The sequence below is a fragment of the Trifolium pratense genome, linkage group LG3 (assembly GCF_020283565.1).
Source record: "Trifolium pratense cultivar HEN17-A07 linkage group LG3, ARS_RC_1.1, whole genome shotgun sequence".
Taxonomy (NCBI): domain Eukaryota; kingdom Viridiplantae; phylum Streptophyta; class Magnoliopsida; order Fabales; family Fabaceae; genus Trifolium; species Trifolium pratense.
The window spans coordinates 10,276,098-10,296,521 of NC_060061.1; the positions used below are offsets into that span (position 1 = coordinate 10,276,098).

Here is a 20,424-nt window from a genome sequence, read left to right on the forward strand (position 1 = left end):
TACTCCTTTGTTTGATCAATATTTCAACACCGCCGCCCGCAACCAATGTTGTTAATTGCCAATTGCAGAAAATAGCGATTTGTTTAAATTTTTGCCACTACACCAGCTATTTGCAATATTTTACACTAATTAGTGTATGGTAGAACAACAAAGTCTATTCAAATTCCACAAAGATATAGCGCCGCTATTTAACAACACTGGTCACAACACAACCTCTCTGTCTAAAACATCAACATTATCAGAAAGATTGTCCTGGTTTTCTAACAACATAAAGAATTTCTAATAATAATGACAGCAAGCAAAGTAATCATATTCTAGGAGCTAATATAAAAACAGAGTTGCAATGGAGAAGGGAGATTTCATTTCATCATCAACTTACCAGAGAAACTCATCAACAACTGAGGAAAATTTTAGCTGATTGAAGCAAAACAAAGTTTTTACATTTGCCAATTTTCTAAACAAAAAGGAAAAAGGCCCAAAAAATGGACTGAGATGAACAAATAGTGAACTATTTAAGCTCATTTTTAAGAATTTTCAGCATTCTTAGCCTTCAAAATGATGCATGTTTATGTTAATCTTAACTAAGTTGCCACCATTGAGTAATAATCCATAAAAGCAAAAAGGTCAAATATGGTAATTAGTACCTATGAAGCACAGACACAGACACCAGATACGATATCGACAGTGACATCAATAATAATCTGAGCAAATGACATAATTCAATTTAGGCTTAATTAGTAAAATGGTCCTTTAAAGACATTTTTGGTTTCAAATTGGTCCCTTAAAGAAAAAAAGGACCAAATAGGTCCCTTAAAGAAAAAAAAGTCCGAATAGGTCCCTTAAAGACATCTCCGTTAATCAGTTTGGTCCCTAAAAAGAGGTCTAAATAGGACCAAACTGATTAACGGAGATGTCTTTAAGGGACCTATTTGGATTTTTTTTTCTTTAAGGGACCTATTTGAACCTTTTTTTCTTTAAGGGACCAATCTAAAACCAAAAATGTCTTTAAGGGACCATTTTACTAATTAAGCCTTCAATTTAATTATAAGTGTTGTATCGTGTCGGACACCGACGCGTGTCGGACACCGACGCGTGTCGGACACCGAGACACGCTTAATTCAAGAAGTGTCTGTGATTCTTACACTCTATAATTAACCAAATCATGTCTCAACTCTAAACATAGCCTGAATATCATCAATACACAACAACAATAACAATATTCAAATATACAACATCACCATTCACCACCCTCTACAAAATCAAACCAAACAAATCAAGATAACTAATTAACTATTAATTCAAACCAAGAAAAACAAAAGGGGCATCATAAATTGGTTAATGAAAGTAACAATACAGATCCAAAAGAAGAAAAAAAAACATAGATCTCATGAACTAGTAGGCCCACAAGAGAAAACCTGATGAGGTAACCTCAAAGCTTCAGATTTAGAGAAACAAGTATCATCAAGATCTTGGCTGGTACACCAGGTACACTTGGAATTCTGAGAACACTTTGACTTCAATACCAAATCTCCACAGTTGAGAAGAATAGGCCTCTTTGTTGAAAAGGGTTTCCTAGATGAAACATCTTGAGCAACCACCACAGCATGAAAGGGTTGACATAGAAAAAGGAAGAGAAAGAGAAAGAAGAGTGGTTTGGAGTTGGAGATAGAGAACACCATGGATGATGATTCCAAGATCAAAGATTTCAGCTTTGAAAAAAAAAGGTAAGCTTTTTGAACTTTTTTTTTTTTGGGTCAAGTACTTTTTTTTATTATTATGTTTTTTTTGTTGTTCTTTTTATTTTACTTTATTTTTGAGACATTATTGAAATGTGGACTTTTTCGGACGCAACAAGAAGAAGAGTGTGTTGGAAACGACAGTGTCTTTGTTTGATGATTCTTCTGAGTTTAGGCGCTGGAATAGAAATTGGTTGGGATATATTTTTCGGTTTAAATATTAATTAATTAATATTACACGTTTTGTTTTTTCACAAACATAAATAAATAAATAATGTTACTTTTTTTTTATAAAACTTAAAAATATTACTTTTTATTTTTACAAGAATATTACTTTTTTATAAAACTTAAATAAATAATTTTACGTAAACTTTCGTACTTGTAAAATCTAAAAAATTCCAATGAAAAAAAAAATCTAAAATATTAATGTATGTTATGGAATAGTAAACTAACTTTTTTTCATGTAAGTAGAGAATAGTGTAAAATCCTGAAGTGAGATAGTTAAGTAGTAAATTCAGTGCTTAATTTAAGTGGTGGACGTGTAAAATTTTAAAAATTTCATGTATAAGAGTAGGGTTGATCGCGGTGCGGTTTGGTTCAGTTTTGAGTATAAAAATTAGGGGTGTACATGGATTGGGAAAATACGGTTGACCCGGTCAAACCCACCCAATTCAACCCAAAAAAGTGGGTCGGGTCGGGCTATTGGGTGGACATGGATTTCAAAAATGGAAAACCCATAAAGAAAATCGGGTTTCGGGTAAAACCGGACCCAACCCAAAAAACCCACTGACCCACTAGTGTTATGTATTTTGAAATAATTTTTATGAAAATACTAAAGATTTTGCCATATGATTATTAAATATTTTTATATTGAAAATAAGTTATACTATTTTTTATGAAAATAAAAAGATTGAAAATTTTTTATAAACAAATATGATAATTAATCGCACTATTCATCGTTTAGTAATTTGATATTAAAAAAAGTATAAAAAAACTATTTGGACACACTATCCAATCCGTAAATTAGTGGATTTACACAAAAAAATGAGTGATTATTTTTTATAGTGAAAAAAAGTTACACTATTTTTTAAGAAAATAGAATGGTTGAGTTATTTTTATGAAAAAATATAATGATTCGACATTTAGATATTTAATATAAAAAAATAGAAAAATAATTTGGGTAACCCACTACCCAACCCAATCCAACCTGGAATTTAATGGATTTACCCAACTCGGCCCAACATTATAACGGGTGGTTATTTTACTAGACCCAAACCGGAGTACCCTATGTGGTTCGGGTTTTGGTTTTGGCCAAATTCAACCCAATCCGGCCCACGTATACCCCTAATAAAAATCATCATAACCGCGAGATAAAAATGCATGCGGTTCGGTTGATTTTTAAAAAGTCATCCAAACCAAACTAATGCGGCTTGGATTAATTCGGTTGTGCGCTTTATAGCATAACATTTTGGTACCGAATAATTTTTTTTGACAAAGTATACCAAATAATTTTAAACATAAAAAAAATAAAATAAAATTGAAGTTTCAAAATAACATCATAGTACCTTACAATTTTAAATATATATAAAAAAAAAACTTGAAATTCCAAAAGAACATCACAGTACCGATAAAAATTGTTTATCTAAAATAACATTACAACATCAAAATAACACTACAGTACAAACAAGGAAAGAACAACTTGAAGTTCTAAGGGGAATTGATTCGGTTTGCGGTTTTGCTTTTGATTTTTTCGGATACGATCACCCCTATATAAGAGGTGTCAGCTAGTTAAATAGCAAACTTAGTTCGTTACTTAGAGCAGACAATATTTTTTTTTAAAAAAAATTATTTTTATAAATTATAACGTTTACTACTTAATATTAGAAAAGTACAAATAAAAACGAGCAAGATGCGCATGAAATTCATCCAGAAATCGAACCCGAATTCTCCCAAAATTCATCATTTTTGGTGAAGCTCATTAACCACTTGAACTCAATATCTTGGTTAAAAAAACTGATTTTATAAAAAGGGCAGAGTTCAAATTATAAATAGCAGATCAAAGTTGCATTTAAATCTAAATATTGAGTAAAAAAAAAAATCTAAAATTTGATCTATTATCAATACTTTTTTCTTTATTTTATTTCAAAAATATTTTCTAGAAACAATACATTTGTAAGGAAATCTACTTTTCCTTCTAGTATAAGTCTTGTCAGGAACAGTGAACTGCTTTCTTTTTTCCTCAGTCTCCATTTATTTATTAATGTGAAATGTATCTCTGAGATCTAAGATAGCTGTTACTTGGTTAATTAGATTGCACACACCTTTTGTTTTGGTAAGATCTCGCTTATTTCTTCTTTGCATAAATAAATTAGATAAACTAGTTTCAACTATGGTTTGGGCGTTTGGCATAGTTGCTTCTGTTAACAAGTCACTGTTTAACTACAGTACTTCACAAAAATAAGCCAATTTGAATCCACTAGTCTGTTTTATTTTTTACACAATCTTTAGTATGAGGCTGTTTATCTCCATTTATATGATCTAGTTTGGCTTATAGGGGCCGTTTGAATTGACTTATTTTTGAGCTTATGTGAAACGGCTCATGCAAATAATTAAGTTTTATGTATCATTATAAGTTTTTCAAAGTAGTTTATGAAAAAACATCTTATAAAGATACAATTTTTGGTAGTAAAAACTTATGAATTAATATAAAAGTTTATTTATTTACTTTAACTTATTTTCATAAGCTCAAAAATAAGTCAAATGCAAACTCCCCTAAATGAGAATTAAAACAAATAGTAAAATAGGCCTTTTTGCTAAGGTTGTTGTCTCAGTTTTATTACTTGTTTTCTGAGAGGCCTTTATATTTTTCTCCCATACCTTATTTCTTCCGTAGACTAATGCACTTATGACCGGAGACATATTTTTCTTGGTAAATGTTTTTCTCTAGAGATCTAATACCCTTTCTCGAGTTGTCTAGCCGACTCTAAAGTAGGTGAGTGTACTTGATCACTTAACTACTTAGAATTTGGTCATTTGGACAATGAGTGTTGCTAAATGGTGTAAGTAATATTGTAGCTGTTTTATTTTCTCAATTGCATTTACAATTTTGGCTATTGATTTAGAGTATTGTGTAAGGCTATCTTTAATTTTGACCTCATAAATAATTATGCAGTTGTATATGCTTTTGCACTATGTCTGAGACTGAGATGTCGATACTTTAATGGAGAGTGTCATTTGATCCTATCCTATATCTTTTAAACATCTCTCATCATGTTTTAGATAATAATACACTTTATAGCTTGATGTTTGGCTCATTTTCAGGTAGAGACATGAAATTTAAACTTCCATGGTGGTGTAATGTGGGGTGGAAAAAACAGGTTTGACACTTATATTGTGTGCTCTTTTCCCATTAAACTGTTGAATGATTTAATTTTTTTAACAAACTTAAAAGCCTGAAGACACAAATACAAATAGATCTTAGTTCCACACCTCCAAAGTTTTGATTCTGTGACATGGAAGATAAAAACAATTAGTTTTTCAGTGATAAAATTACTTTCCCAATCTTCCATATTTGTGTTCTAACTTTTTGTGCCATTATTTCATTTGAGGAATGGGATGGGCTTGACGAGTGTTTTGCCGCGGCTGATTTGGGGAACATGTATATTCCCAACATGGATAAGGTTAAAGAACAGATTATGGATGCACTAAGAGTGAGAGACCAAGGAGAGAATATATTCGGATTATGTGGGCCAAATAAAAGAGTCGATTATTTTGTAGAAACAACTATAAGAAGAGCCGAGAGAGATAGATTGTTCCAAAATATTGTCACAACAACTGTGACAGAGAAGCCAGACATTACTAAGATTCAAACAGAAATTGGTGATGCAATAGGTCTTAATTTTGACGATAAGAGAGATTTAGCTGAATCAAATTGTTGCATGTGTTTTGGTAATAACAAAAGAATAACTACTGCAGAAAGAGCTCGTCTTCTGTTTGCTAAGATGAAGGAGCTGCAAACAGTTCTAGTTGTACTATATGATCTTCATGGTAGACTTGATTTAGGTGAGATTGGTATCCCCTTTGGTGAAGATCATAATGGTTGCAAGATATTGTTGACATCCACAAGTCTCGAGGTTCTTTCCGAACAAATGAAGGTTCATAAATTGATACAATTATCAGAGACATGACACAATTCTCTTCCTAATAGTGTTCGAAGCAAGATGAAAATTTGAAGTCCAAACATGCACGTCATTTGGAAAAACACCACGTTTAAGAGATTAGAGGCTGAGAAGTGCTTTGTAGGTATAGACGAACTAAGACTTAGTTTTTTTTTTACTGTCAAATGTTTGTGTTTGTAATCAAAGATTTGGATCCAGTTCAGATAATAATTTCCTTTTTTCTTTCAGCTAATTTAACTTTTAATCTATTTTTTTCCTCGGTCCATTGTCCGTTTTTGCTGAATTGCTGAAATTCATTTGTTTATAATCTACTCTTTAATCTTCTAGTTAAAGGCCTGGATAGTATTTACAGTTGGTGTAGATATACAACACAAAGACAACTTTGATGTTCATGATGCATGTTTCTTGTGTTTACTTTTGACTTGTTTTTACCATATGAGTGAGCTTTGTGTTTCATTATTATACAAAAGGGTTGGTTTCTCTATTTGACTAGGTGAGCTTGGTGGCTATAGTGTATTTTGTTATGAGTTCAAAGGCTGAGTTCCATTTTCCTTCATTTCGTCTAATAAAGCCGGGTATACTTTACTTTGCAGGCAACAAACATGGCTGTTTAATTATTTGAAGGGTGAATAGGTAGGTGTACTTAAGCACTTTGCTACTTAGAATTTGGTCATATGGAGTGTAAGGCTATATTTTTACCTGATAAATAGTTGTTATTGAATGGGCTTCTGTACTATATCATGTTTATGTTTGAATTGGTATTTAATGGTATAGGATAAAATTGAGTGGAGTGATATAACATCAATTTTTAAAAAATTAACTATCCTATTCCATTCCCTTTCACTCCATTCCTTCCAATATCAGCAATTCAAACATACTCGTTTTGTTTAATTTTTCTGTAGAAAATACTTTAGAATACAAGTTTTATAATTTAGTAGTCTGATTGGCTATTTTCATATGATGTTATCTCATGTCTTTTAAACAACTTCCATCATGTTTTACATTTTAGACCCTGTAGCTTGACATCTGACTCTTGTCAATTTTCTATTTCAGGTGGAAGCATGAAATTTGAACTTTCGCAAACATAATTGTGGTGTTGCAACTCTCATTATAGGCTAGGGATAGGTCCCTCGCGTATGGTGGTGCGACAAAGTGGGTTGGACACCTCTAAAGTGAGTATATAGTAGCATAGAGTAAAGTGAAAATAAATGTGCTGTAACTTCTTGTGCCATTATGTTTATTGAGAATTTGATTCCGTATAAAAAGGCTTGTTTTGGGGACATGTACATTCCAACCGTGGATGATAAGGTTAAGGAACAGATTATGAGTGCACCAAGAGCGAGTGACCAAGGAGAAAGAATAATTGGATTATGCGGGCCAGATAAAAGAGTCGATCATTCTGTAGAAACAGCTATAGGAATAGCTGAGAGACATCAATTGTTCCAAAAGATTGTCAAAGCAACTGTGACAAAAAAAAACTGGACATTACAAAGATTCAGACACAAATCGGTGATGCAATAGGTCTCAATTTTGATGATCAGATGAATCTAGCTGGATCAACTTCCTGCATGTGTTTTGGTAATAACAAAAGAATGACAACTGCACAAAGAGCTCTTCTTCTGTGTGCTAAGATGAAAGAGCTGCAAACAGTCCTAGTTGTACGGTATGATTTTCAAGGTAGGCTTGATTTAGGTGAGATTGGTATCCCCTTTGGTGTAGATCATAATGGCTGCAAGATATTTCTAACATCAACAAGTGTAGAGGTTTTATCCGAACAAATGAAGGTTCATGAATTGATACAATTATCAGAGATATGACATGATTCTCTTCCAACTGGAAGAAAATCTGAGGTTCAAACATGCACATCGTTCAAAAAGCACCATGTTGGAGAGATTAGAGGTAGGCAAACTACTTTGTTGGTGTAAATGAACTAAGATTATATATTTTTTCTTTTGTTTTCTGTCAAGTGATTGCGCTTGTAATCTAAAATATGATTACATTTCAGATAATAATAACTATCATATAATGTTGTCAAAAAAAAAAACAAAAAAAACTATCATATAACTGTCCTTATATTACTGTCATGACTGGTACTTTGTTTTTATGTTAAGTGGTATCAAAATTAACATACGGAGTATACTAGTAAAATATAGAAGGCATAAATAACACGGACACACACCAGTACTATATGTTCCGTGCTTCGTAAGTCGTAACTTATGCATCAAAATTGTTTTTCTTAAAAATAAGAGAAAGTAGTTTTTTTAGTTACAAGGCTAAAGAAAAAGAAAACAAAAAAGAAAAGTATTTCCTAAAGAAAGTTCCGATCAATCCTCAAGGAAATCTAACAGAAAGTATGCGTGAAGCAAATATTACCGTCTTGAAGAAGTTCGTCCTTGACTTCTTGGATAAAGTGGCGGAAATTAGGGGTTGGGAGAAAGTAGTTTAGATTGCTTTAATAATTTTTTGGTGTAAAATATTACCAAATAGTACCTATAATAGATTAATAGTTTACCTAATTTTTTCCTGGTAGTTTCTAAGAAAATGTTAACATGACCCTAATTTCTATATTTATTCTAAGTCTAGTCAACAATGGCAACTTGAAAGTAAACAAAAAATTGAAAAACAATGGCAAGTGGAAGTCTTGAACAAGGAACCTGTTTCCATTGCCCCACACACACACTTATTTATATGTAAATTGAAGTTTTGGTGAAATGAAGCTTTCGCATGTCTCAGCACTTATTTAGTTGCAGTGATAATATTATTAAAATGATAATAATTGTGTTGTTTTTTTTTTTATTATGGTGTATACGTATGATTGTTATGAAAAAGAAAGAAAAAAAGGAGTATTACTATTTTCAAAGTGCGACGAATTTGGGGGACATGTATATTCCCAGCACCGATGATAAGGTTAAGCAACAAATTATGGATGCACTGAGAGTAAGAGATCAAGGAGAAAATATAATTGGATTATGTGGGTCAGTTAAAAGAGTCAAGCATTTTGCAAAAACAGCTATAAGAAGAGCCGAGAGAGATCAATTGTTCCAAGAGATTATCACAACAAATGTGACAAAGAAGTCGGATATTACTAAGATTCAGACACAAATTGGTGAGGCAATAGGTCTGAATTTTGATGATAAAGGTGTTGTAGTGAAATCAACTTGGTGGAAATTTGGTAATAACAAAAGGATAACAACTGCAGAAAGAGCTGCTCTTTTGTGTGCTAAGATGAAAGAGTTGCAGACAGTCCTAGTTGTACTGAATGATGTTCATGGTAGACTTGATTTAGGTGAGATTGGTATCCCCTTTGGTGAAGATCACAATGGTTGCAAGATATTGGTGACATCAACAAGTGTAGAGGTTTTATCCAAAAAAATGAAGGTTCATAAATTGATTGAGATATCAGAGACATGACGAGATTCTCTTCCTAATAGAGTGTTCGAAGCAATGATGATGAAAATTTGAAGTCCAAACATGTACGTCATTTGGAAAAACACCACGTTTAAGAGATTAGAGACTGAGAAGTGCTTTGTAGGTATATAGATGAACTAAGACTTAGCTTTTTTTTTCTGTCAAATGTCTGTGCTTGTAATCAAATATATGGGCCAGTTCAGATAATAATAACTGTAAATCTAAGATTTTTATTTTTCTGTCAAAAGCTTGTAATCTAAGATATGAATCTAGTTCAGTTAATTGTATAATGTCATGATATTATTGTTATAGTGAGTGGTGACAGTTTTGTTAAGAAGTCTCACATGAGTTGTGAGATAGCCTGAATATGTGTTAATATAAGTAAGAGGCAATCCTCGTAAGACAGTTTTGTAGGGTTGAGTTAAACCAACCTCCAATTCTAAGTCTGTCACCATAATAATATTGGTAAGAATGCGACTCCGATAAGTCATAATATACTCATTAGTGTTTGGTGAATAGGCTATATTTCAATGTTTAGACATTATAGATTTGCACTGTATTATTGGATAAACATTGACATTTATTATTTATATCCAATCATTTAGATAATTTATTTTAAAAGGTGGCAATGGTGTAATTAAGGTGGTGGCGATGATGACAATGATGGAAAATACAAAGCAACATGTTTGAACAAGACAGTGAATATTGTGAAGGGTGCAAAAAGATCAATAATATAAGGTATCTTGTGGCCATATTGGCCAACACCAACTATATTATCTCAATCTTCTTCGATCCCTTAATAGTTAATCCCCAATCAATCTTCCATTTAGTTGTGCCATTATGTTTGGGGAATTGGTTAAGCAATCAATAGATGCTTCGGGGGCCATGTATATTCATGCCGGGATGAATTTGGGGGACATGTATATTCCCATCACCGATGATACTGTTAAGCAACAAATTATGGATGCACTAAGAGTAAGAGATCAAGGAGAAAATATAATTGGATTATGTGGGTCAAATAAAAGAGTCAAGCATTTTTCGAAAACCGCTACAAGAAGAGCCGAGAGAGATCAATTGTTCCAAAAGATTGTCACAGCAATTGTGACAAAGAAGCCAGACATTACTAAGATTTAGAAACAAATTGGTGAGGCAATAGGTCTTAATTTTGATGATAAGACGAATCTAGCTGAATCAACTTTCTGCATGTGTTTTGGTAATAACAAAGGAATGACAACTGCAGAAAAAACACTTGTTTTGTTTGCTAAGATGAAAGAGCTGCAGACAGTCCTAGTTGTACTGTATGATCTTCACGGTAGAATTGATTTAGGTGAGATTGGTATCCCTTTTGGTGAAGATCACAATGGTTGCAAGATATTGCTGACATCTACAAGTAGGGAGGTTTTGTCCAAAGAAATGAAGGTTCATAAATTGATACAATTATTATAGACATGACATGATTCTCTTCCAACTACAGTGTTTGAAGCAGAGGTCGGTGAAAACTAGAAATTCAAACATGGACATCATTTGGGAAAACAGAGATCAAAATGTGATTTAAATACAAGCTTGGCACTAAAGAATATTTGTTGTTTGATTTTATTACTAGAGGAACTTTCCTTTCTAAAACTGTGATTTTTCATGAATCCACATCTTCTGTATCCAATTCAAATATTTCATACGATTCCACTTTTTTTTATAATATAATTTAACTTATAATTTCTTTAATATTATCAATAATAATAATGCTATGATGCGTGTGTGAATATGAATAAATAGGTGGAAATTAGCTATAGACGTGGCTACTCTAGCTAGCTAATGCATGAGCGGCATCATTAACTTGTCTCCTAATAAACTCAACACGCAAGTTTGTAAAATGAGAGTTATATATGTGTTTACAATCATTTATCATATCACAAAGCTCCGACACATCCTCTTTCTTTCCATGAAATCTTGTGACACAACAATTTGGGAATCTAGTTCAAAATCAACATTTGCAAGTTGTAATACATAAACCCAATTCAAAGCTTTTAGTAATCCAATAGCTTCGTAGATTTCAACGTTAAGAAAAAAACATAGATCTCATGAACTAGTAGGCCCACAAGAGAAAACCTGATGAGGTAACCTCAAAGCTTCAGATTTAGAGAAACAAGTATCATCAAGATCTTGGCTGGTACACCAGGTACACTTGGAATTCTGAGAACACTTTGACTTCAATACCAAATCTCCACAGTTGAGAAGAATAGGCCTCTTTGTTGAAAAGGGTTTCCTAGATGAAACATCTTGAGCAACCACCACAGCATGAAAGGGTTGACATAGAAAAAGGAAGAGAAAGAGAAAGAAGAGTGGTTTGGAGTTGGAGATAGAGAACACCATGGATGATGATTCCAAGATCAAAGATTTCAGCTTTGAAAAAAAAAGGTAAGCTTTTTGAACTTTTTTTTTTTTGGGTCAAGTACTTTTTTTTATTATTATGTTTTTTTTTTGTTGTTCTTTTTATTTTACTTTATTTTTGAGACATTATTGAAATGTGGACTTTTTCGGATGCAACAAGAAGAAGAGTATGTTGGAAACGACAGTGTCTTTGTTTGATGATTCTTCTGAGTTTAGGCGCTGGAACAGAAATTGGTTGGGATATATTTTTCGGTTTAAATATTAATTAACTAGAACATCGACCCGTGCGGTGTACGGGTCTGATTAGCTGTAAGATATATAATGATTAAATAAGATATGATAATTTCAATAATGTAAGGTGTATGAAAAAAGTTGAGTAACATTACACGATAGTTCAACAATAATTTTGGATAAATATTCATAAAATGAAAATTATGTTATATTACGGAAAACTTCCTTATAGACCACATTTGAAGTCTTAGTCGTATCTTCACTGTCGTCATCGATGATCAATATTTTTAATCCTTTTCTAGAAGTAACTCTTGAAATTGCAACATATAACTGACCATGTGAAAACACTGGCGACGGAAGATATATTCCAACATGCTTTAAAGATTGTCCTGACTCTTATTAATAGTCATCGCAAAAGAAATCATTATAGAAAATTGTCTTCGTTGAAATTTAAAAGGAATTCTCACGTCAGATGGTGTCAGAGAAAATCTAGGTATGAAAACCTGATCACCAATATTACATCCTGAAATAATTTTTCCTTCAATAGCACGTTTTCCCAATCTCGTAATAATAAGTCTTGTTCCATTGCATAATCCTAATTTTTGATTCAAATTCCTTAATAGCATAACTGGAACTCCGAACTCCAACTTTTAAGTCTCAACTTGTGATTTGGAAGTCCCGACGTATAAATCGTGTTCAAAAATTCGGGAGTATGGACATCATCCACTGTTTGACCGTCTACATTTTGTGTGAGTGGAGTATCATAACTCAAATATGTTTTTTCTTCACCAGGAATTAAATTCAACATATAATCATTTATTGTGTCGACTATTGAATTTTTAGGAGCTAGTATAGCTCTATTTTGGAAATACGTTATATCGTTCATGTTTTGTAAAAGTTGGGAATATGTGTTTTCAACGATAGAAGCAAGAGGATCACCTGAATTTGGAATCAATAAATATGATGGAATGTCAAGTTCTAAATCATCGTCGTTGTCATCTCCAATTTCTCCATCGCCAACACTCAAAACCCATTTAGAAAACAATCTTCTTTGTTCAACGTCTGCACTCGAAGCACCACCGAGAAGCCTCATGTTTTTACTCAATGTTAAAACTTCACAAAAATTCCAAAGAACCGAAGAATTAATAGTAGCATGAACAACTTCTGGCCTTGTACCTTTGGGTGTTACTGGTAGAATTTGTCTAAAATCTCCGCCAAAAACAACATCTTTTCCACCGAAGGGAATGTGTTTATTTTTTCATCAACAGACTTTAGAATATCTTTTTAAAGTTCAATCAACAGCTTCGAAACAATGTTTGTGCATCATTGATGCTTCGAAACAGAGCTTTTAGGAACTATGGTACATGTTGAAAACTCGTCAACATTTAGAGGAATACAAAACATTGAATGTGTTGTTCTACCGCCAGGTATAAGCAATGCAGCGATCCCACTTGAGGCAACTGTTAAACCGATCTCACCTTTTGAGCGTAATGCGGCTGACATGACCCTCTAGATAAATGTCTTCCCTGTACCGCCATAACCATAAAGAAAAAACACACCAGGTTTGTTTTCGTTAACTCTTGGTATGATTGTGTCATATATATATAACTTTCAAAATCACACGTGATAATAATTTTCCAAATCTCACATGATAATTATTCTCTAAATTTATGACCCGGGAGAAAAAAAATCATTGATCGGGAAAGACATAAAAATATTTCGTGATGAATAATATAGTCAACAATAATTTTGATATGATACACTTTTAAAATTTATGGTGCTTATCAATTATTGCACATAATTTTAATCACAATTTGTATATTTGTCTTAGTGGTTGGAAATATTGCCATGCACTGAAGGTTTACAGGTTCGAATCCTAGTCAAGACAAAATTGTATTATTTTTTAATAAAAATTGCAAGATAAAAATGGAGGGAAAACAGGGAAAACAAATTAGGGTTTAGGATTTGCTTGTGTATACAAGCTTATAATATAAAAGATTAATATTACACGTTTTGTTTTTTCACAAACATAAATAAATAATGTTACTTTTTTTTTTTATAAAACTTAAAAATATTACTTTTTCTTTTTACAAGAATATTACTTTTTTATAAAACTTAAATAAATAATTTTACGTAAACTTCGTACTTGTAACTAGAGAATAGTGTAAAATCCTGAAGTGGGTTAGTTAAGTAGTAAATTCAGTTCTTAACTTAAGTGGTGGACGTGTAAAATTTTAAAAATTTTGTATACAAGAGTAGGTTGATCGTGGTGCGGTTTGATTCGGTTTTGAGTATAAAAATCATCCTAACCGCGAGATAAAAATGCACGCGGTTCGGTTGGTTTTTAAAAAGTCTTTCAAACCAAACCAAACCAATCGGCTTGGATTGGTTCGGTTGGTGCGATTTATAGTATAATATTTTGGTACCAAATAATTTTTTTTGACAAAGTATACCAAATAATTTTAAACATAAAAAAAAACTGAAGTTTCAAAATAACATTATAGTACCTTACAATTTTAAATATCAAAAAAAAAAAAATTTGAAGTTCCAAAAGAACATCACAATACTGATAAAAATTGTTTATCTAAAATAACATTACAACATAAAAATAACAGTATAGTAGAAACAAAAAAAGAACAACTTGAAGTTCCAAAGAGGATTGATTCGGTTTACGGTTTTGCTTTTGGATTGATTCAGATACGATCACCCCTATATAAGAGGTGTCAGCTAGTTAAATAGCAAACTTAGTTCGTTACTTGGAGGAGACAATTTTTATTTTATTTTTTTTAAATTTATTTTTATAAGTTATAACGTTTACTACTTAATATTAGAAAAGTACAAATAAAACGAGCAAGATGCGCATAAAACATGAAAAATGGAAAGAAATTATCTCGATTTCATTATTGATCTTTTTCAAACCCAACAAAAAACAAATATATTCTTGTTCTCTTTTTATTTCAAATAAGATAACATGCGTAAAATTGAGAGAAAAAATAATAAGTTATAAATATTAAGCTATAAGTTGGTAAAAATAAGTTATAATCTCGTAAAAAAAGAAAATGTTACTAAATAGGTGTTTTTTAATCGTATGAATTTATAACTATAAGCCATAAACTTAAAATTTGAAATTAGTAAACAAAATTTAATATGGGAACAAAAATACTGATTTTTTTTGTTTATAACCCTCTGGTTCCTAGGGGAAATGAGTCATAGTAGTCCAGAGTTCGGCCGCGAGGTAAGTAAAGTATGACCAAGAAATTGTTCCACCTAGGAATCGAACCCAGATTCTCCCAAAATCCATCATTTTTGGTGAAGCTCATTAATCACTTGAGCTCAATAACTTACTTAAAAAAACTGATTTTAGAAAAAGGGCAGAGTTCAAATTATAAATAGGAGATCAAAGTTGCATTTAAATCTAAATTTTGAGTAAAAAAAAAAATCTAAAATTTGATCTATTATCAATACTTTTTTCTTTATTTTATTTCAAAAATATTTTCTAGAAACAATACATTTGTAAGGAAATCTACTTTTCCTTCTAGTATAAGTCTTGTCAGGAACAGTGAACTGCTTTCTTTTTTCCTCAGTCTCCATTTATTTATTAATGTGAAATGTATCTCTGAGATCTAAGATAGCTGTTACTTGGTTAATTAGATTGCACACACCTTTTGTTTTGGTAAGATCTCGCTTATTTCTTCTTTGCATAAATAAATTAGATAAACTAGTTTCAACTATGGTTTGGGCGTTTGGCATAGTTGCTTCTGTTAACAAGTCACTGTTTAACTACAGTACTTCACAAAAATAAGCCAATTTGAATCCACTAGTCTGTTTTATTTTTTACACAATCTTTAGTATGAGGCTGTTTATCTCCATTTATATGATCTAGTTTGGCTTATAGGGGCCGTTTGAATTGACTTATTTTTGAGCTTATGTGAAACGGCTCATGCAAATAATTAAGTTTTATGTATCATTATAAGTTTTTCAAAGTAGTTTATGAAAAAACATCTTATAAAGATACAATTTTTGGTAGTAAAAACTTATGAATTAATATAAAAGTTTATTTATTTACTTTAACTTATTTTCATAAGCTCAAAAATAAGTCAAATGCAAACTCCCCTAAATGAGAATTAAAACAAATAGTAAAATAGGCCTTTTTGCTAAGGTTGTTGTCTCAGTTTTATTACTTGTTTTCTGAGAGGCCTTTATATTTTTCTCCCATACCTTATTTCTTCCGTAGACTAATGCACTTATGACCGGAGACATATTTTTCTTGGTAAATGTTTTTCTCTAGAGATCTAATACCCTTTCTCGAGTTGTCTAGCCGACTCTAAAGTAGGTGAGTGTACTTGATCACTTAACTACTTAGAATTTGGTCATTTGGACAATGAGTGTTGCTAAATGGTGTAAGTAATATTGTAGCTGTTTTATTTTCTCAATTGCATTTACAATTTTGGCTATTGATTTAGAGTATTGTGTAAGGCTATCTTTAATTTTGACCTCATAAATAATTATGCAGTTGTATATGCTTTTGCACTATGTCTGAGACTGAGATGTCGATACTTTAATGGAGAGTGTCATTTGATCCTATCCTATATCTTTTAAACATCTCTCATCATGTTTTAGATAATAATACACTTTATAGCTTGATGTTTGGCTCATTTTCAGGTAGAGACATGAAATTTAAACTTCCATGGTGGTGTAATGTGGGGTGGAAAAAACAGGTTTGACACTTATATTGTGTGCTCTTTTCCCATTAAACTGTTGAATGATTTAATTTTTTTAACAAACTTAAAAGCCTGAAGACACAAATACAAATAGATCTTAGTTCCACACCTCCAAAGTTTTGATTCTGTGACATGGAAGATAAAAACAATTAGTTTTTCAGTGATAAAATTACTTTCCCAATCTTCCATATTTGTGTTCTAACTTTTTGTGCCATTATTTCATTTGAGGAATGGGATGGGCTTGACGAGTGTTTTGCCGCGGCTGATTTGGGGAACATGTATATTCCCAACATGGATAAGGTTAAAGAACAGATTATGGATGCACTAAGAGTGAGAGACCAAGGAGAGAATATATTCGGATTATGTGGGCCAAATAAAAGAGTCGATTATTTTGTAGAAACAACTATAAGAAGAGCCGAGAGAGATAGATTGTTCCAAAATATTGTCACAACAACTGTGACAGAGAAGCCAGACATTACTAAGATTCAAACAGAAATTGGTGATGCAATAGGTCTTAATTTTGACGATAAGAGAGATTTAGCTGAATCAAATTGTTGCATGTGTTTTGGTAATAACAAAAGAATAACTACTGCAGAAAGAGCTCGTCTTCTGTTTGCTAAGATGAAGGAGCTGCAAACAGTTCTAGTTGTACTATATGATCTTCATGGTAGACTTGATTTAGGTGAGATTGGTATCCCCTTTGGTGAAGATCATAATGGTTGCAAGATATTGTTGACATCCACAAGTCTCGAGGTTCTTTCCGAACAAATGAAGGTTCATAAATTGATACAATTATCAGAGACATGACACAATTCTCTTCCTAATAGTGTTCGAAGCAAGATGAAAATTTGAAGTCCAAACATGCACGTCATTTGGAAAAACACCACGTTTAAGAGATTAGAGGCTGAGAAGTGCTTTGTAGGTATAGACGAACTAAGACTTAGTTTTTTTTTACTGTCAAATGTTTGTGTTTGTAATCAAAGATATGGATCCAGTTCAGATTATAATTTCCTTTTTTCTTTCAGCTAATTTAACTTTTAGTCAATTTATTTCCTCAGTCTTTAGTCTGTTTTTGCTCAATTACTGAAGTTCATTTGTTTATGAATTATGTTTGAATTGGTATTTAATGGGCTTCTGTATTATATCATGTTTATGAATTATGTTTGAATTGGTATTTAATGGTATAGGATAAACTTGAGTGGAGTGATATAAGATCAATTTTTAAAAAATTAACTATCCTATTTCATTCCCTTTCACTCCATTCCTTCCAATATCAGCAATTCAAACATACTCGTTTTGTTTAATTTTTCTGTAGAAAAATACAAGTTTTAAAATTTAGAGTCTGATTGGCTATTTTCATATGATGTTATTATCTCATGTCTTTTAAACAATTTCCATCATGTTTTAGATTTTAGACTTTGTAGCTTGACATTTGACTCTTGTCAATTTTCTATTTCAGGTGGGAGCATGAAATTTGAACTTTCGCAAACATAATTGTGGTGTTGCAACTCTCATTATAGGCTAGGGATAGGTCCCTCGCGTATGGTGGTGCGACAAAGTGGGTTGGACACCTCTAAAGTGAGTATATAGTGATTTTCTGTCAAGTGATTGCGCTTGTAATCTAAAATATGATTACATTTCAGATAATAATAACTATCATATAATGTTGTCAAAAAAAAAAAAAAAAATAACTATCATATAACTGTCCTTATATTACTGTCATGACTGGTACTTTGTTTTTATGTTAAGTGGTATCAAAATTAACATACGGACTACGGAGTATACTAGTAAAATATAGAAGGCATAAATAACACGGACACACACCAGTACTATATGTTCCGTGCTTCGTAAGTCGTAACTTATGCATCAAAATTGTTTTTCTTAAAAATAAGAGAAAGTAGTTTTTTTAGTTACAAGGCTAAAGAAAAAGAAAACAAAAAAGAAAAGTATTTCCTAAAGAAAGTTCCGATCAATCCTCAAGGAAATCTAACAGAAAGTATGCGTGAAGCAAATATTACCGTATTGAAGAAGTTCGTCCTTGACTTCTTGGATAAAGTGGCGGAAATTAGGGGTTGGGAGAAAGTAGTTTAGATTGCTTTAATAATTTTTTGGTGTAAAATATTACCAAATAGTACCTATAATAGATTAATAGTTTACCTAATTTTTTCCTGGTAGTTTCTAAGAAAATGTTAACATGACCCTAATTTCTATATTTATTCTAAGTCTAGTCAACAATGGCAACTTGAAAGTAAACAAAAAATTGAAAAACAATGGCAAGTGGAAGTCTTGAACAAGGAACCTGTTTCCATTGCCCCACACACACACTTATTTATATGTAAATTGAAGTTTTGGTGAAATGAAGCTTTCGCATGTCTCAGCACTTATTTAGTTGCAGTGATAATATTATTGAGGTGCGATTTCAAGGTGCGACGAATTTGGGGGACATGTATATTCCCAGCACCGATGATAAGGTTAAGCAACAAATTATGGATGCACTGAGAGTAAGAGATCAAGGAGAAAATATAATTGGATTATGTGGGTCAGTTAAAAGAGTCAAGCATTTTGCAAAAACAGCTATAAGAAGAGCCGAGAGAGATCAATTGTTCCAAGAGATTATCACAACAAATGTGACAAAGAAGCCGGATATTACTAAGATTCAGGCACAAATTGGTAAGGCAATAGGTCTGAATTTTGATGATAAAGGTGTTGTAGTTAAATCAACTTGGTGGAAATTTGGTAATAACAAAAGGATAACAACTGCAGAAAGAGCTGCTCTTTTGTGTGCTAAGATGAAAGAGTTGCAGACAGTCCTAGTTGTACTGAATGATGTTCATGGTAGACTTGATTTAGGTGAGATTGGTATCCCCTTTGGTGAAGATCACAATGGTTGCAAGATATTGGTGACATCAACAAGTGTAGAGGTTTTATCCAAAAAAATGAAGGTTCATAAATTGATTGAGATATCAGAGACATGACGAGATTCTCTTCCTAATAGAGTGTTCGAAGCAATGATGATGAAAATTTGAAGTCCAAACAGGTTCGTCATTTGGAAAAACACCACGTTTAAGAGATTAGAGACTGAGAAGTGCTTTCTAGGTATATAGATGAACTAAGACTTAGCTTTTTTTCTGTCAAATGTCTGTGCTTGTAATCAAATATATGGGTCCAGTTCAGAACTTCAGATAATAATAACTGTAAATTTAAGATTTTTATTTTTCAGTCAAAAGCTTGTAATCTAAGATATGAATCTAGTACAGTTAATTGTATATGTCATGATATTATTGTTATAGTGAGTGGTGACAATCTTGTTAAGAAGTTTCACATCGATTAATAAGTAAGAGGCAATCCTTATCTTACAAGACGGTTTTGTGGGGTTGAGTTATACCAACTTCCAATTTTAAGAAGTCCAAACATGGACATCATTTGGGAAAACAGAGGTCAAAATGTGTTGTTTTTTTTTTTTATAAGAAAAATGTGATTTAAATACAAGCTTGGCACTAAAGAATATTTGTTGTTTGATTTAAATACTAGAGGAACTTTCCTTTCTAAAACTGTGATTTTTCATGAGTATATTCCTGTTTGTTGTTTGGTTTCCAATTCAAATATTTCATACGATTCCACTTTATTTTTTAATCTTCCTGTTCAATATTATAAGAAAAACATTCCCTGAATGTTCAGTGAAGAGGCTATTTAGCAATGTTTAGATGTTATATATTTTCATGGTATAAGTGAGATTTACTTTCCCCATCCTACCATTTTTTC

General features: G+C 32.0%; 5 protein-coding genes and 1 pseudogene across 15 annotated transcripts; all 6 read left to right on the plus strand.

Annotated features, from left to right (window-relative positions):
• Positions 1-1,093: 1,093 nt before the first annotated feature.
• On the plus strand, positions 1,094-7,998 carry LOC123913005 (probable disease resistance protein At5g47260). 7 transcript variants are annotated; one of them, XM_045963612.1, is made up of 5 exons: positions 1,094-1,724; positions 5,058-5,113; positions 5,345-6,038; positions 6,508-6,547; positions 6,968-7,998. In XM_045963612.1, the coding sequence occupies exons 1-3, from the start codon at positions 1,682-1,684 to the stop codon at positions 5,921-5,923; spliced, it is 678 nt and encodes a 225-aa protein (XP_045819568.1). In that variant the 5' UTR covers positions 1,094-1,681; the 3' UTR covers positions 5,924-6,038; positions 6,508-6,547; positions 6,968-7,998. The 7 variants fall into 7 exon arrangements, with proteins under 7 accessions (XP_045819568.1, XP_045819567.1, XP_045819566.1 ...); XM_045963608.1 differs by having other exon boundaries at positions 1,545-1,723; positions 5,055-5,113; XM_045963611.1 differs by having other exon boundaries at positions 5,345-6,547.
• LOC123914563 lies at positions 7,148-7,731 on the plus strand. Its single transcript, XM_045965764.1, has 2 exons — positions 7,148-7,378; positions 7,456-7,731. Exons 1-2 carry the CDS (start codon positions 7,148-7,150, stop codon positions 7,729-7,731), a joined length of 507 nt encoding a protein of 168 aa, XP_045821720.1.
• Positions 7,999-8,475: 477 nt separating the features above from the next.
• On the plus strand, positions 8,476-9,633 carry LOC123913004 (disease resistance protein RPS5-like). The gene has a single exon (XM_045963606.1). The coding sequence runs from the start codon at positions 8,639-8,641 to the stop codon at positions 9,323-9,325; it is 687 nt and encodes a 228-aa protein (XP_045819562.1). The 5' UTR covers positions 8,476-8,638; the 3' UTR covers positions 9,326-9,633.
• A 390-nt stretch (positions 9,634-10,023) lies between these two features.
• Positions 10,024-10,901, plus strand: LOC123913010 (annotated as a pseudogene).
• Positions 10,902-11,397: 496 nt separating this feature from the next.
• Positions 11,398-18,240, plus strand: LOC123913006 (probable disease resistance protein At5g47260). Of its 5 annotated transcripts, none has more exons than XR_006811513.1 (4): positions 11,398-11,737; positions 16,604-16,659; positions 16,891-17,584; positions 18,122-18,240. XR_006811513.1 is itself a non-coding variant. In XM_045963615.1 (3 exons), exons 1-3 carry the CDS (start codon positions 11,695-11,697, stop codon positions 17,467-17,469), a joined length of 678 nt encoding a protein of 225 aa, XP_045819571.1. In that variant the 5' UTR covers positions 11,398-11,694; the 3' UTR covers positions 17,470-17,780. The 5 variants fall into 5 exon arrangements, 2 of the variants coding, with proteins under 2 accessions (XP_045819571.1, XP_045819570.1); XR_006811512.1 differs by having other exon boundaries at positions 11,558-11,736; positions 16,601-16,659; XR_006811514.1 differs by lacking the exon at positions 11,398-11,737 and adding an exon at positions 15,432-15,614.
• A 73-nt stretch (positions 18,241-18,313) lies between these two features.
• On the plus strand, positions 18,314-19,965 carry LOC123913008 (disease resistance protein RPS5-like). The gene has a single exon (XM_045963616.1). It carries the CDS (start codon positions 19,032-19,034, stop codon positions 19,635-19,637), a length of 606 nt encoding a protein of 201 aa, XP_045819572.1. The 5' UTR covers positions 18,314-19,031; the 3' UTR covers positions 19,638-19,965.
• The last annotated feature ends 459 nt before the right edge of the window (positions 19,966-20,424 follow it).